General features: G+C 36.2%; 1 protein-coding gene across 1 annotated transcript in view; it reads right to left on the reverse strand.

Annotated features, from left to right (window-relative positions):
• Window positions 1-13,929, reverse strand: part of ERCC8 (ERCC excision repair 8, CSA ubiquitin ligase complex subunit) — a 58,649-nt gene that overhangs the window by 12,919 nt on the left and 31,801 nt on the right. The window contains exons 5-10 of the mRNA XM_081233394.1: window positions 12,526-12,607; window positions 11,009-11,077; window positions 9,762-9,852; window positions 6,212-6,312; window positions 4,401-4,525; window positions 4,131-4,187 (exon numbers count right to left, since the gene is read on the reverse strand). Coding sequence (XP_081089520.1) covers window positions 4,131-4,187; window positions 4,401-4,525; window positions 6,212-6,312; window positions 9,762-9,852; window positions 11,009-11,077; window positions 12,526-12,607 — 525 coding nt within the window. The remainder of the gene's footprint in view (window positions 1-4,130; window positions 4,188-4,400; window positions 4,526-6,211; window positions 6,313-9,761; window positions 9,853-11,008; window positions 11,078-12,525; window positions 12,608-13,929) is intronic.

Raw genomic sequence — 13,929 nt, forward strand, 5'->3', positions numbered from 1 at the left:
AAGTTAGACGGACATTAGAGTAATTAAAGAGAGAGACCATGAGGGCCCAAAGTGAGGATGGAAGGGAAGAGAGCTAAGAAATAAATTATGAAGAAACAATTCAGAGGACTTGTAAATGATTTAATAGCTGGGATAAGGGAAGGGAAGAATAAAGGATAGACTCCCACTTTCTAGCCATTGGTGACTGGGTGAATGATAACACCAATAACTAAAACAGTAAACACCAGAATAGCTATTTTAAAATTTTGCTGCTGTGCCAAAAGCTGTCTCTCTGTGAATTTTCCCTGTAGGTACAGTTTTCTGTACTCTAAGGGAATGGTTTCCAGAGTGCAGTTGGCACATCAAAGAGTCTGTAAGATGATCCATTAAGGTATGAGGGGAAAATATGAGAATTTCTATTTCATTTTTAACTAAAAAATAAGAAATTAAGCTTTAATATAATATATAGCCTCACAACAGTACGTGTATATAATTTATAAATAATTATACATATATTGGAAGCATGTACTTATACATTTTTCTTAAATTATAAGGGTACTACCAATAAGGCAACACCATACAATAAAAATAGTTATCATTTATGATATGCTTATTATTTAGCAGGTACAGTACTACTCTTTACATACTTCCATTTTGCCCTTACAATTACTGTTTAGGTAACTAATAATCCTGATTTACAAGATGGAGACACTGAAACTCTGACCATAGTCCTTCATGATCTCACCTTAAATAAATTGCCTAATATCCCCAAATTACTAAATGGCAGGACTGAAATTTGCTTACTATTCTGTCTGACAGCACTTTAAGTGTTTGAATACAGTGTGCTTCCCCTGAGAGTTACTTTTTCTGGGATCAATGTCCCAACTCCTTTAAGTGTTCTTTGTAGGTGAGTTTCTGGGCCACTCTAGTATTTTTGCATGTATGACTTTTCCTTTGATCAAGTCCTCTTTATCCATTCTAAACACACTATTCAAAATATGGGCTTACTAGCAAAAATCCATAGAGTATGAGTATCACCACCTTCAAGATGGAGAGAAAAATGGAATAAAATCACATTAACAATTTATGTATGTACTCAATACCATTTATTTCTATCACATTCACCTTTGATGCACATGTCAACCTACTTTTCCAAGATGACCCTGTCACTTCTCCACTCAAAAGCCTTGAGTGGCTTTCTATCTCACGCATAGAAAAAGCCGAAGCCCTTACCAAGGGCTACAAGCCTGTAAGTTCTGGTATCCTGTTCCTTCTGTTGCTTATCTCCTATTACTCTCCCCTTTGCTTACTCTAGTCTAACACAAGAGCCACATACATGCTCCTTGGGTATCCCAAGCATGCTCCTGCCTCAGGGTCTTTGTATTTTCTTCCTTCCTCTTCCTGGAATGCTCTCCCTCCCAGATGTTGGATGTTCATCCTTCATTTCCTTAAGGCCAAATGTCATCTTCTGAGTCAGACCTAGCCTGACTACCCTAGGTAAAACATCAACTCCAGCTTCTTAATATTTTCTATGCTCCCTTCCTTGCTTTGCTTTTCTTTATAGTACTTACTGCACCGAATATATATTTTACCCATTCATCCATCCATCCGTTCAATGATTGATGGATGTCTTTCTTTCTCTCCCTGGAATGTAAGCTCCACAAGGATAGAACTTTTCTATGTTTTCTCTATTGCTGTATAATACTGCCTGGAAAATAGGAAGTACTCAATAAATACTTATTAAACAAATGAATAAACTGAGAAAAAGGAAGGTGTGACCTGATTAGAGACATGGTACAATATAATGAGTGGGAGATTCTAAATTAAAATTTGCAATGTCTGAGTTTTTAGCCTGAGACACGATGGAGAAGCATTTCATAAAGAATAAGAGGGATTAGCAAACCCTAAAGTAATCTGGCACAAACAATTCTGACCTTAAAGTTAGTTTTTAATAATAAAAGTGATACCTAGATTATCTAAGAATTAGCTAGAAAGGATGATTAAAGAAAGGAATATGATTAATATTAATATGAACCTTAAGGTAGTTAATAAATGCTTTAAGGGGTCTGGGTATAATCAGCATTATGGTAAGAGTAGAATCTAGAGTCAAACTCTGTTGCTTTGTAGCTATGTAAACTCAGGCAAGTTACCTAATTTTATGTCTTATTTTCCTCATGTGTAAAATGGGAGTTATAAGAGTAACAACCTTCATAGTGTTGATGTGGTGATTAAACACCATGTATACTCTGGCACATATATTAAATGTTAATTTTTATTAGCATAGTAACTGGCACATAAGCTCTCAATAAATATTAGCTATTAGTATATTGCCAAATTATAAACTTTTGGTAGCTTATTCTGAAAGTGACTAAACCAGAGGTACATCTGGTAAGGACTATAACATAAATTTTTAAAAAGACTAAAAATTAATTACCACATAAGAATCTAGCACTTGTATGGAAAGAGTGTGGAGAAAAGGGAACCCTTCCACACTGTTGGTGGAAATGTAAATTGGTGCAGCCACTATGGAAAACACTATGGAGGTTCCTTAAAAAACTGAAAATAGAGTTACCATATGATCCAGCAATCCCACTCCTGGGCATATAACGGGAAAAGATGAAAACTCTAATTAGAAAAGATACATGTGGGCTTCCCTGGTGGCACAGTGGTTAAGAATCTGCCTGCTAATGCAGGGGACATGGGTTTGAGCTCTGGCCAGGAAGATCCTACATGCTGTGGAGCAACTAAGCCCGTGTGCCACATCTATGGAGCCTGCGCTCTAGAGCCCGCGAGCCACAACTACTGAGCCTGCATGCTGCAACTACTGAAGTCTGTGTGCCTAGAGCCTGTGCTCCACAACAAGAGAAGCCACTGCAATATGAAGCCCACACACCGCAATGAACGTAGCCCTGGCTCGCCGCAACTAGAGAAAGACCACGCAGCAATGAAGGCCCGACGCAGCCAAAAATAAAATAAATAAAAATTTTAAAAAAATAAAAAAGAATTAAAAAAAGAAACATGCAACCCAATGTTCATGGTGGCACTATTCACAATAGCCAAGACACAGAAGCAACCTAAATGTCCATCAACAGATGAATGGATAAAGAAGATGTAGTATATATATACAATGGAATATTACTCAACCATAAAAAAGAATGAAATAATGCCATTTGCAGCAACATGGATGGACCTAGAGGTTATCATACTAAGTGAAGTGAGTCAGACAGAGAAAGACAAATACTATATGATATCATTTATAGGCAGAATCTAAAAACTAGTACAAATGAACTTATTTACAAAACAGAAACAGACTCACAGACATAGAAAACAAACTCATGGTTACCTAAGGGGAAGGTGAGGGGATAAATTAGTTGTATGGTATTAACAGATACACATTACCATATATAAAATATATAAACAACAAGGATTTACTGTATAGCCAGGAAACAATATTCAGTATCTTGTAATAACCTATAAAGGAAAAGAATCGAAAAAAAAGATATATACATCTACATATGTATAACTGAATCACTTTGCTGTACACCTGAAAGTAACACAATACTGTAAATCAACTATACTTCAATTAAAAAAAAAAAGAATCTAGCACTTTTAGAACACCTCTATTCCAATTACCGTATGTTTTGGTACTATAACATTCATTTTTGATTTTTATTTTTTATTTATGGATGGCTGCATTGGGTCTTTGTTGCTGCGTGCGGGCTTTCTTAGTTGCGCTGAGTGGGGGCTACTCTTTGTTGTGGTGCGTGGGCTTCTCACCCTGGTGGCTTCTCTTATTGCGGAGCATGGGCTCTAGGCACGCGGGCTTCAGTAGTTGCAGCACGCAGGCTCAGTAGTTGTGGTGCGCGGGCTCTAGAGCACAGGCTCAGTAGTTGTGGCGTGCGGGCTCTAGAGCACAGGCTCAGTAGTTGTGGCGCACGGGCTTAGTTACTCCATGGCATGTGGGATCTTCCCAGACCAGGGATCGAACCCGTGTCCCCTGCATTGGCAGGTGGATTATTAACCACTGAGCCACCAGGGAAGTCCCTCATTTTGGATTTTGTTTAAAAGTCAGATATAGTATAAAATTTGACTAACTTTATAGCTTTAATTTATATCAGTTGTTCTCAATCTTTTATTCTTCTACAATATACTTGAGAGAGATGGCACGCTCCCATTATACACAGTGGCTCAGTAGAGCAATGATTCTCCACTAAGTGGGGAGAATGTGGTGGGGTGAGGTGGGGCGGGTTGTCCTGAGTTGAGAATTACTAGTTCACATAATGGAAAAATATTATATAAAGAAAGCTGTGATTCAGAGGCAAGAAACAAAGTCAAATCTACAGAAAAACACCAAGTGTTAAGTCACAGATTCATTTCTTTAATGTAGATCCAAAACATTCAAGGTACTTAAAATGTCTTACTAGTGTGTTTTCTCCATTGGAACTATTCCAGAGCCTCATTCGATTATCTGTACCAACAGTGAGGAGGTGAAGCCCATCACTTGTAAAACATAAGCCATTAACTTTCCCATTATGAGCAGTGTTTGCTGCAATGAAAAACACAATTCAGTTGATCTGTTCTTATAAATTCAACACACACTTAATGCTTGATGATATAGTTATTTAAACATATTAAAGGAATACTATCTGAATTATCTAAATATAAGTTGATTATATTTAAAATCATCCCTTTGGATTACTTGAACATAAGCTATATAAATTAGAACCATAAAAGCAGAGGCAAATAGGAAAAGCAAAGGAAGAAAATCCTGCCAAATATAATTTTTCTTCAGAGAGTAAGCTGTGCTATCAAACTCAATTAACTTCATAAACCTACCATTAAAATTTTAAATTAAACTTCTTATATATTATTTCCATTTTCAATCTAAAAATCATTCCAAGGACTATTAAAAATCAATACTACTAGTATTTGTCACTTAAAGAAGTGTTCTAGTCTCAATCAAAATTTATATTACTTTCAAAATGAACAGGTTTGAGAAAGCATAATTCTCAATAACCTGATTAAGTTAATTTAAAATATTATTAAAACAATCATAGGTTTTATATAGTTCAACCTAATGTATTTCTGGTCCAAATTTAATTCTGAATCAGAATTTTAACCTACACAGAAATTAAATTCTATTATAAAAATGCAATCGAGGTACTTTGTCACCTGGATTGCAGTGGACTCAAATTAAACACAGCTTGCAAATTTTATGACAAAATGGACACAAAATATCACCATTTCTTTAATTTATTGTAACTTCCTAAATGGCACTGAATTTGTATTAGTTGGTCTCATGTGAGGAAAAATATAAAGTAACAAGTTAATCCAGAAAAGTTTCTATATTCAAAAATTCAGGGGCAGAAGAAATGCCATACTTACTTGTATCTTTTAGTTTCTTTCTTTTTTTTTTTTTTTAAAGGCCGCGCCACACAGCATGCAGGATCTAGTTCCCTGACCAGGGATCAAACCTGGGCCCCCTGCATTGCAAGCACAGACTCTTACCCACTGAACCACCAGGGAAGTCCCCTTACTTGTATCTTAAAGAAAGACAACCATAACTTATATATACTACCAAATGTAAAATAGATAGCTAGTGGGAAGGAGCCGCATAGCACGGGGAGATCAGCTCAGTGCTTTGTGACCACCTAGAGGGGTGGAGTAGGGAGGGTGAGAGGGAGACACAAGAGGGAGGAGATATGGGGATGTACGTATAGCTGATTCACTTTGTTATAAAGAAGAAACTGGGCTTCCCTGGTGGTGCAGTGGTTGAGAGTCCGCCTGTCGATGCTGGGGACACGGGTTTGTGCCCCAGTCCGGGAAGATCTCACATGCTGCGGAGCAGCTGGGCCTGCGCGTCCGGAGCCTGTGCTCCACAATGGGAGAGGCCACAAGAGTGAGAGGCCCGCGTACCGCAAAAAAAAAAAAAAGAAGAAGAAACTAACTCACCATTGTAAAGCAATTATACTCCAATAAAGATGTTAAAAATAAAAAAAAATTTTAAAGAAAGAAAAAAAAAAGCTCACTGGAATCCTCAGTTAAAAAAAAAAAAAGACAACCATAATTTAGTTGATGTAAATTTAGAAACTGATTTGTTGTGAATGCCTTTTTAAAAAAATATAAAATCTACAGTTTGTCAACATACATTTATTATTTGGTTTCAATTCAAAAATTTCAATATAAAAATATTATCAATGCCATATTTCTATATTAATATGTTTTTCATTACCTGATTCAACTGCTTGTGACTTTTTCCCATTATGCTGATCAAGAGTAATCAAACATCCTGATGCTCTCCTCACATCCCATAATTTTGCTTTACTGTCAGCACTGAGAAGACATAAATGTTACATTAACGTGTAGAGCTAGGATAATGACGGTACTCCTCACCCACCTTTCCAGTATTATGGCATAGAGAGGTCTCAGTATATTAGCACAAATGTATTTGTACATTTGGATGGTTATACTTTTGCCTTTCCAGCAAATATTCAATAGTCAATAGTAGCACAAAGAAGTGAAAAAATAGAAAAAAAAAAAAGTAAATCACAAGGACGGAATTCTGCTGTTTTTTCTGTTGTTTTTAATGACATGAGCATCTTCCTCTCCAAAGACTAGACAGGCTTAGAGCTTTGTTCCTTGGCAAATTTGTTACTATATCTGTTCTACTGTTTGTTATTCAAATGTTGCCTAGATAATCAAGCAGTGAACTAATTTCACTTTGCTTAAGAATCCATTTGGTAGAAATATGGGGTTTTTTTCTTTTTATATGAAAAAAATTAAGAATAAGGTGAATCATAAGAACAAAATATTTTTATTTGGTTTCCTGTACTCAAATCAATCTTTGCCAGATATACAAGAAAGAAATTTAATGTCTCCTAGAAATTCAACACTTATTTTCATTTTATTTCAAGTGAAACGAAAAAAGGTAAAACCATGATCACTTATTAATTTCAGCTCCTAAACTACTACTAAAGAAAATATAAATCAGTTCAACTGATGGTATCATATCCTCACAAAGCCCTCAATAATATTCCCACCTGTTGGGTTTATCCAGGTCATTTTAATTAGAAAGAGTATTATGCTGCATTTTATAAGCTTATTCCTCATTTATAAACCTTTTTAAAAAATATCTATACAGGGTTTATCTCTTCCCATAACTTTGATTATTTTCACACATCACCATCAAATGTAGCCAATTAGAATAGTCGGCAAAAAGTTAGCATTTCCCATTCTCAATTTGGTTTTCTTTCTTTCCAGCTGGGGAATAGGTCTGCAATGGGAGGAGTCTGAGGACTTAAGTCTCTTCTGAAACAGATAAGATATGGACATAACTGACTCCTAACATTGATTACTAGGTCCATTCTGGTATTGATTCAAATTCCTGGGGTACTCTGAGAATTGAAAGCCTCTTAGTTTCCCTCTTGATTTGAGGAAAACCAAGTAAGAAACAAACAATGTAAATCCACTCTAGCATGGACCCACAAGCAGTGCCCAGCTCCTCACCTTCACACCTCTTTGGCCAGCCTTCTTATGGCTACATTCTAGACTTTGTTCTACTTCAGAAATCATAAATTTCAATGTCACATTCTGCAAACTATTAACAGAAACTTCTTTGAGGAATAAACTGTGACAGAGAGGAAGGGCTGGCTGCTTTACAAATATTGAGACACATTTCTTTATAAGACTAATAAAAGTAGTTTTTGTAATAATTCTTCTGCAAAAAGTTTTATTAAAATGTCTATATCAAAATTTGATTACTACTTCCTGTCCCTTCAGTTTTTAAATTTTCTTATCAACACTCATGCTTCTATCTCATTAGGTCCTTGATCCTTCCTATAAGCCTTTTGGTGATTTTATTTCCTTCCTTATACCTGTGACTTGAACAATTTTTAGACAATTGTTAAGTCTGTGTCATTCAATGTTTTGATTTCTGTGGCTTAGTACAGCTGTGGGCTACACCTTCGATAGAGCACAAAATACTGACCTGCAATCCTATGTGCCCTTAATCAGCTCCCTCTTCCATTCATTTAAAACTGTTATTCCAAATCTTTAACTACCTTCCCTGAAAATTGCATCCCATTCCAGTATTTTCAATAGATGACATCAAGTTCCACTCACTAAAAAACACAGGCCACTGGGTTCGCATTTCTTGAGCTTCTCTGCCAAAGTCACAGATTTAATTGTATTCATGCCTTTTTCCTCCTTCCATTTAGTCTCATGATGCCCTTCATGTGTCAAATCAGTGTCCCCTTCTATTGGGACCCTTGATATTACCCTTTCTCGCCTAGTCAAGGTCCTGATGTACCAACTATTCCTTCCATTTCATCCTTCTTTTAAAAAAATATATTTATTTGTTTGTTTATTTATTTATTTATGGCCGCATCGGGTCTTTTCTGCTGCACGTGGGCTTCCTCTAGTTGCGGCGAGCAGGGTCTACTCTTCGTTATGGTGCGTGGGCTTCTCATTGTGGTGGCTTCTCTTGTTGTGGAGCACAGGCTCTAGGCACGTGGGCTTCAGTAGTTTCAGCACACAGGCTCAGCAGTTGCGGCACGTGGGCCCTAGCGTGCGCAGGTTTCAGTAGTTGTGGCGTGCGGGCTTCAGGAGTTGTGGCTCATGGGCTCTAGAGTGCAGGCTCAGTAGCTGTGGTGCATGGGCTTAGTTGCTCTGCAGCATGTGGGATCTTTCCAGACCAGGGCTCAAACCTGTGTCCCCTGCATTGGCAGGCAGATTCTTAACCATTGTGCCACTGGGGAAGTCACCCCTTCATTTCTTATCTTCACTAATTTCTCTCCAGCAATACTTTTCCGTCAGCATTTAAATATGTAAGACTCTTCCTTCCAGCAAATAAAACCCCCAATTCCCTTGATCCTCAAGAGTTAAGTGCTTTTAACACAACACTGTAAAACAACTATACCCCAATTAAAAAAAAAAGAAAAAGAGTTAAGTGCTCTTGTTCTTTTTTCCCATATTATACCTACCAGAAACATACCTCTATTAAAGCATTTTTCAGGATGTTCTGAAATCACTGACTTTTCTGACTATACCCCCTCATTAGACTATTAGCTTCCTGAAAGGACTACGCCTGTGTTACCTCTGTGTCCCTAGAACATTGCTTGGCACATGATAGGAGTCATTAAATGTTAGTAAACTGAATCAATGAATTGATGAGTGTGTTGAATCAGATTCAAAATAATTTTGGGTTAAAGAAAATGAATTAAAATGCTACTATTCTTTTTTTTTTTTTTTTTTTGCGTTACGCGGGCCTCTCACTGTTGTGGCCTCTCCTGTTGCGGAGCACAGGCTCTGGACGTGCAGGCTCAGCGGCCACGGCTCACGGGCCCAGCCGCTCCGCGGCATGTGGGATCTTCCTGGACCGGGGCATGAACCCGTGTCCCCTGCATTGGCAGGCGGACTCTCAACCACTGCGCCACCAGGGAAGCCCTAAAATGCTACTATTCTTAAATTGACAGTGTTACACTTCTGTAAGCAAAAATGACACAAAACAGTTGTTTCATGGGTAGTACTAGTTGATTTGCATTGCTACATAGATTCTGTTGTTTTCTGTTTTACAAAGTGAGCACCTTCAAGATGGATACTCAGGATTAAGATTACGATGCAAAGGAAGATTTCTTTTGGTGATATGAATTAAAATCTGTAACTCAATTATCTTATTTTCCAGGAACTACTTAGCAACTAAATATGCATCTAACATAAAAACAGTCTTTCCAAAATGCTTAGCATTAATTATTAACTTCAAAACCAAATAATTTGCATTTTACCTTGCAGTTGCCAAGATATACTCATAACGCGGTGACCAGGAAACTGCCAATATTTCTTGTCTGTGACCTGCAAAACAACTGTATAAAATGACTCGCAAAATATTTGAAAAAAATCAAAAGGTACAGTGCAATTAATTTTGTCGGATTATGAAGAAAGCATAGACTAAATCTTAAAAATAAATGGATACAATCATGATATTTTTAACATTTATAATAATCTATATTTAAATATTAATGTGAAGTCTATGGGGCATTTCTCACAATGCTATTTTATTATAAAAGGTCTGGGTTTGCTTTGGAAAAAACATTCAGAGCAAGTGAGTCTGTCTTTTTAAATACAGGTGTTAGCCTAGCAAGTCTATCTATTAATAAGTGATATAGCTCAAGCTTACTTATCTCCACAACAGAATCCCTGCAACAAACCACCATACAAGATAAACATTCTAAAGAATAAAAATGTTCTCTAAGTTTTCAGAAAGTTATAACAGAAAAAAATTATTTTAATTCATGATTGTAAAAGGCATTTATATAAAAATTTTTATCTAGAAAGCACAAGTGATAAGTTCATAGGATAAGTGATTTCAGCATTTTAATTCACTTCTACCTAACTATTCAAATCATATATTTTCATCTACCTAGCTTATATTCATAGAAATTCATGATAATGTAAAACAAATGTTATCCATCTCACCAAGTTTTCCTGATATATTTATTATGTGTTTCTCAGAGATGAATAAAAATACTATATCTGAATTACATCCCATTTTTTCATTGTTTAGAATTAGATGATCTAATACTAATAAAAAAGTAGCAAAAATAATTTAAGCTAGTAAAACTTTACCAAAGTATTATTTCAATACGTTTTTCTAAAATATTTTTATTGAGAAAACAAGCACCTAAATATTAAGAATGTTTACTCAGCCAGAACAATATTAAAAAATGCTCATGGAGACAAATGTACTGATGTAAGTTTCATAAGTAGTTCATTTTTTTCAATGTAGAAATAACACAAGGTTTTGAGTTAGACTTTCTATATTCTTTGAGCTTCCCCTGTGGCTACTGTACATAAAAATGTCTCCTCAATAGCTTAGTTTTATAACAATAATGCACAAAAGGATCTTTATTTCTCTGCTGACTTCTAACAACTAGCACAAAATACATCAGTCATGTCACTTATAAAGAATACATTGTTAATAATGTTTCATTTTGTTGAATGGTTTACTCAAAGCAGTTGTTGTTTCAAATACCCTGTAGAATGTGGGAACAGGATCCAGACTTTAAGTCACAAAGTTGTACTTTGGGCCCTCTAGTACCAACTGTAAAAACAAAACAAAACAAAAAGTTTCAGATAATTTTACTATAAATCATCACCAAAAGGAAACAAGAAACTACCATATGAGTCATGACATATTCACTATATCCATGCAGAAATATAAAAATGTATGCTAATAATATACTTTAAATAGTTATTAATGTTTATAACTAGAAAAATTCATTTTATTTTAATAGCTTAGCTTTTCCATGTTAATGATATACTTCCAATCACTAGTAACAGATTCACAGAAACTCTGGACACAGACTGAGTGAACCTCAAAGAAAAGTTAGTGCCCAAACTCTTTAAAGATGAAGCAGCTGACTGATGTCTGGAGGTGAGGAGATTCATGAAGTGCCACAGAAATAATATCACAGGGACCTGATACCTGATATGAGAAAAACATTTTTTCTTCTTACACATGAAAATTTTTGTTGCAGGTGCTTTCATAAAAATGGATGTTTAATTTGAATCACACATTCTAGAGAAAAGGAAATCATTTCCTTGTTTTACTGTGTCAAAATGAAAAAGCTGCCAAATTTTGTTCACGTAAAATCTTTGAAAATTTGGTGGTTTAAAAGTAACTCTTTCATGTACCACAATGTTCACTGCAGCTTTATTTACAATAGTCAGGACATGGAAGCAACCTAAGTGTCCATCGACAGATGACTGGATAAAGAAGATGTGGCCCATATATACAATGGAATATTACTCTGCCATAAAAAGAAACAAAATTGAGTTATTTGTTGTGAGGCGGATGGACCTAGAGTCTGTCATACAGAGTGAAGTAAGTCAGAAAGAAACAAATACCGTATGTTAACACATATACATGGAATCTAAAAAAAAGAAAAAAACTCGTTCTGAAGAACGTAAGGGCAGGACAGGAATAAAGACACAGATGTAGAGAATGGACTTGAGGACATGGGGATGGGAAGGGTAAGCTGGGACGAAGTGAGAGAGTGGCATGGACTTATATACACTACCAAATGTAAAACAGATAGCTAGTGGGAAGCAGCCACATAGCACAGGGAGATAAGCTCCGTGCTTTGTGACCACCTAGAGGGGTGGAATAGGGAGGGTGGGAGGGAGAAGTAAGAGGGAGGAGATATGGGGATGTATGTATATTTATAACTGATTCACTTTGTTATAAAGCAGAAACTAACACACCATTGTAAAGCAATTATACTCCAATAAGGATGTTAAAATTAAAAAAAAGTAACTCTTAAGGGAACAGAAATGTGCTTTCTTAATCTGTGAATCCTAGCCACTTTGAAACCTAGCACGGTGCCCAACTTGTACAATATCCTTGAAACTGAATATAAAGAGTAATACACACTTTTTTTAAAAAAAGAATTGTGATCTTCATCAGGGTTAAAATGTTTATATCAAAACTAACTAGATATTAAAAGGGAGAAAGTTTTCAATATGTTAAAAAACAACATATGTACCAACCTGCTACCAAACAGTGCTTGGTGGCAACTGGAGACATATGATGACTATAAACTGTTTCTTCAAAATTAAATACATCTGCAATCTAGTAATCAAAAGACATTTAAAATAAGTGTAAGTTCTAATTATAATCACAAAAGCAACAAATTTTCTATTTACTTATTTTCACACTGTTAGCAATTTATTTATTTTTCTCTAATAAATCCCAGAGATAAAGACAAGACAACCACTTGGTTCACCATCTTCCCTTCTGCTCCATTCTGAGGGACTTCAGTATCTACACAGACGATCTAGCCAGTACTCTGCCTCTCAGTGCCATACAACCTCAGCTACCACACCCAGGACATTCTCATCACCTAGAACTGCTTCTCCTTTGGAATCACCTATTTCAGTTATATATGACCAAATTTTATATCATTTCTGCTCCCCCCCGCCCAGCTACCTACAAGACACCTCAATAAATCCCAGAAGTCCTATCAGTTTCTTTCTTCACTTCTTTTCCTTCTTCAGCTTGGATCCCAAGTTTCAATACTTCAACTGCCAATATCTTTGATGTTATCATTGCATTTGTCAAGACCTCAACCTGACTCCAAATGTCTGTCTTCCGTGTACCCATATCCAGGTTTAACTACACCAGAGGTCAGCAAACTTGTTCTGTAAAGGGTCAGATTGTAGGCTTTGAGAACCAGCTACTCATTTCTGTCACTGTAGTGTCAAAGCGGCCACAGACAATAAATGAGCATGTCTGTGTTACAGTAACACTTTTTTTTTTTTTTTTTTTTACAAAAGGAGTCCATGAGAAGCCTTGGCCCAGAGCCTAGACTTGGCCTATGGGCCGCAGTTAGTTGACCTCTGCCCTATCCAGGTGAAGAAAATCTTATAATAGAGAAGACTAGTATCACTATAAAAGATCATTCATCTCAACTGGGCTTTAGTACTGACTGCCGGTCCTACAATTTCAATAGCGTTGTCTACAATATTTGCAGCTATTTCAAACCTCCGCTCTCCACAAAAATCACCACTTCATCACTACAGGTGATCTGATCTTTCATTCCAAAGAGAAAATAGGAGCCATTCAATGAGAATTTCCTTATTGTCTTAACAACAAACTTATAAACACATTTGCTTCCGCTTATCTTTTTTCCTTCTTCATTCCTGTTATCATGAAAAAAATGATCCTTCCTCTTATTTAATTTCCCTACCTGTGTTCAGATCACTTTCAGCACTGTCAGAAATCTCACCCTATACATTATTGCCTCTATCTCCCGAGTATGTATAACTGCTCTCTCCCTACTGGCTCGTTCCCATCAGCACTAAAACATGTTCAAGTCTCTTTCATTGTAACAGCACTCCCCTCCCCAAGACAAAAAAACAAAATCCTTTTCACCCAAATTCCTCCTAATTAAT

Source organism: Mesoplodon bidens (genome assembly GCF_964165515.1).
Source record: "Mesoplodon bidens genome assembly, chromosome: 4".
NCBI lineage: Eukaryota > Metazoa > Chordata > Mammalia > Artiodactyla > Ziphiidae > Mesoplodon > Mesoplodon bidens.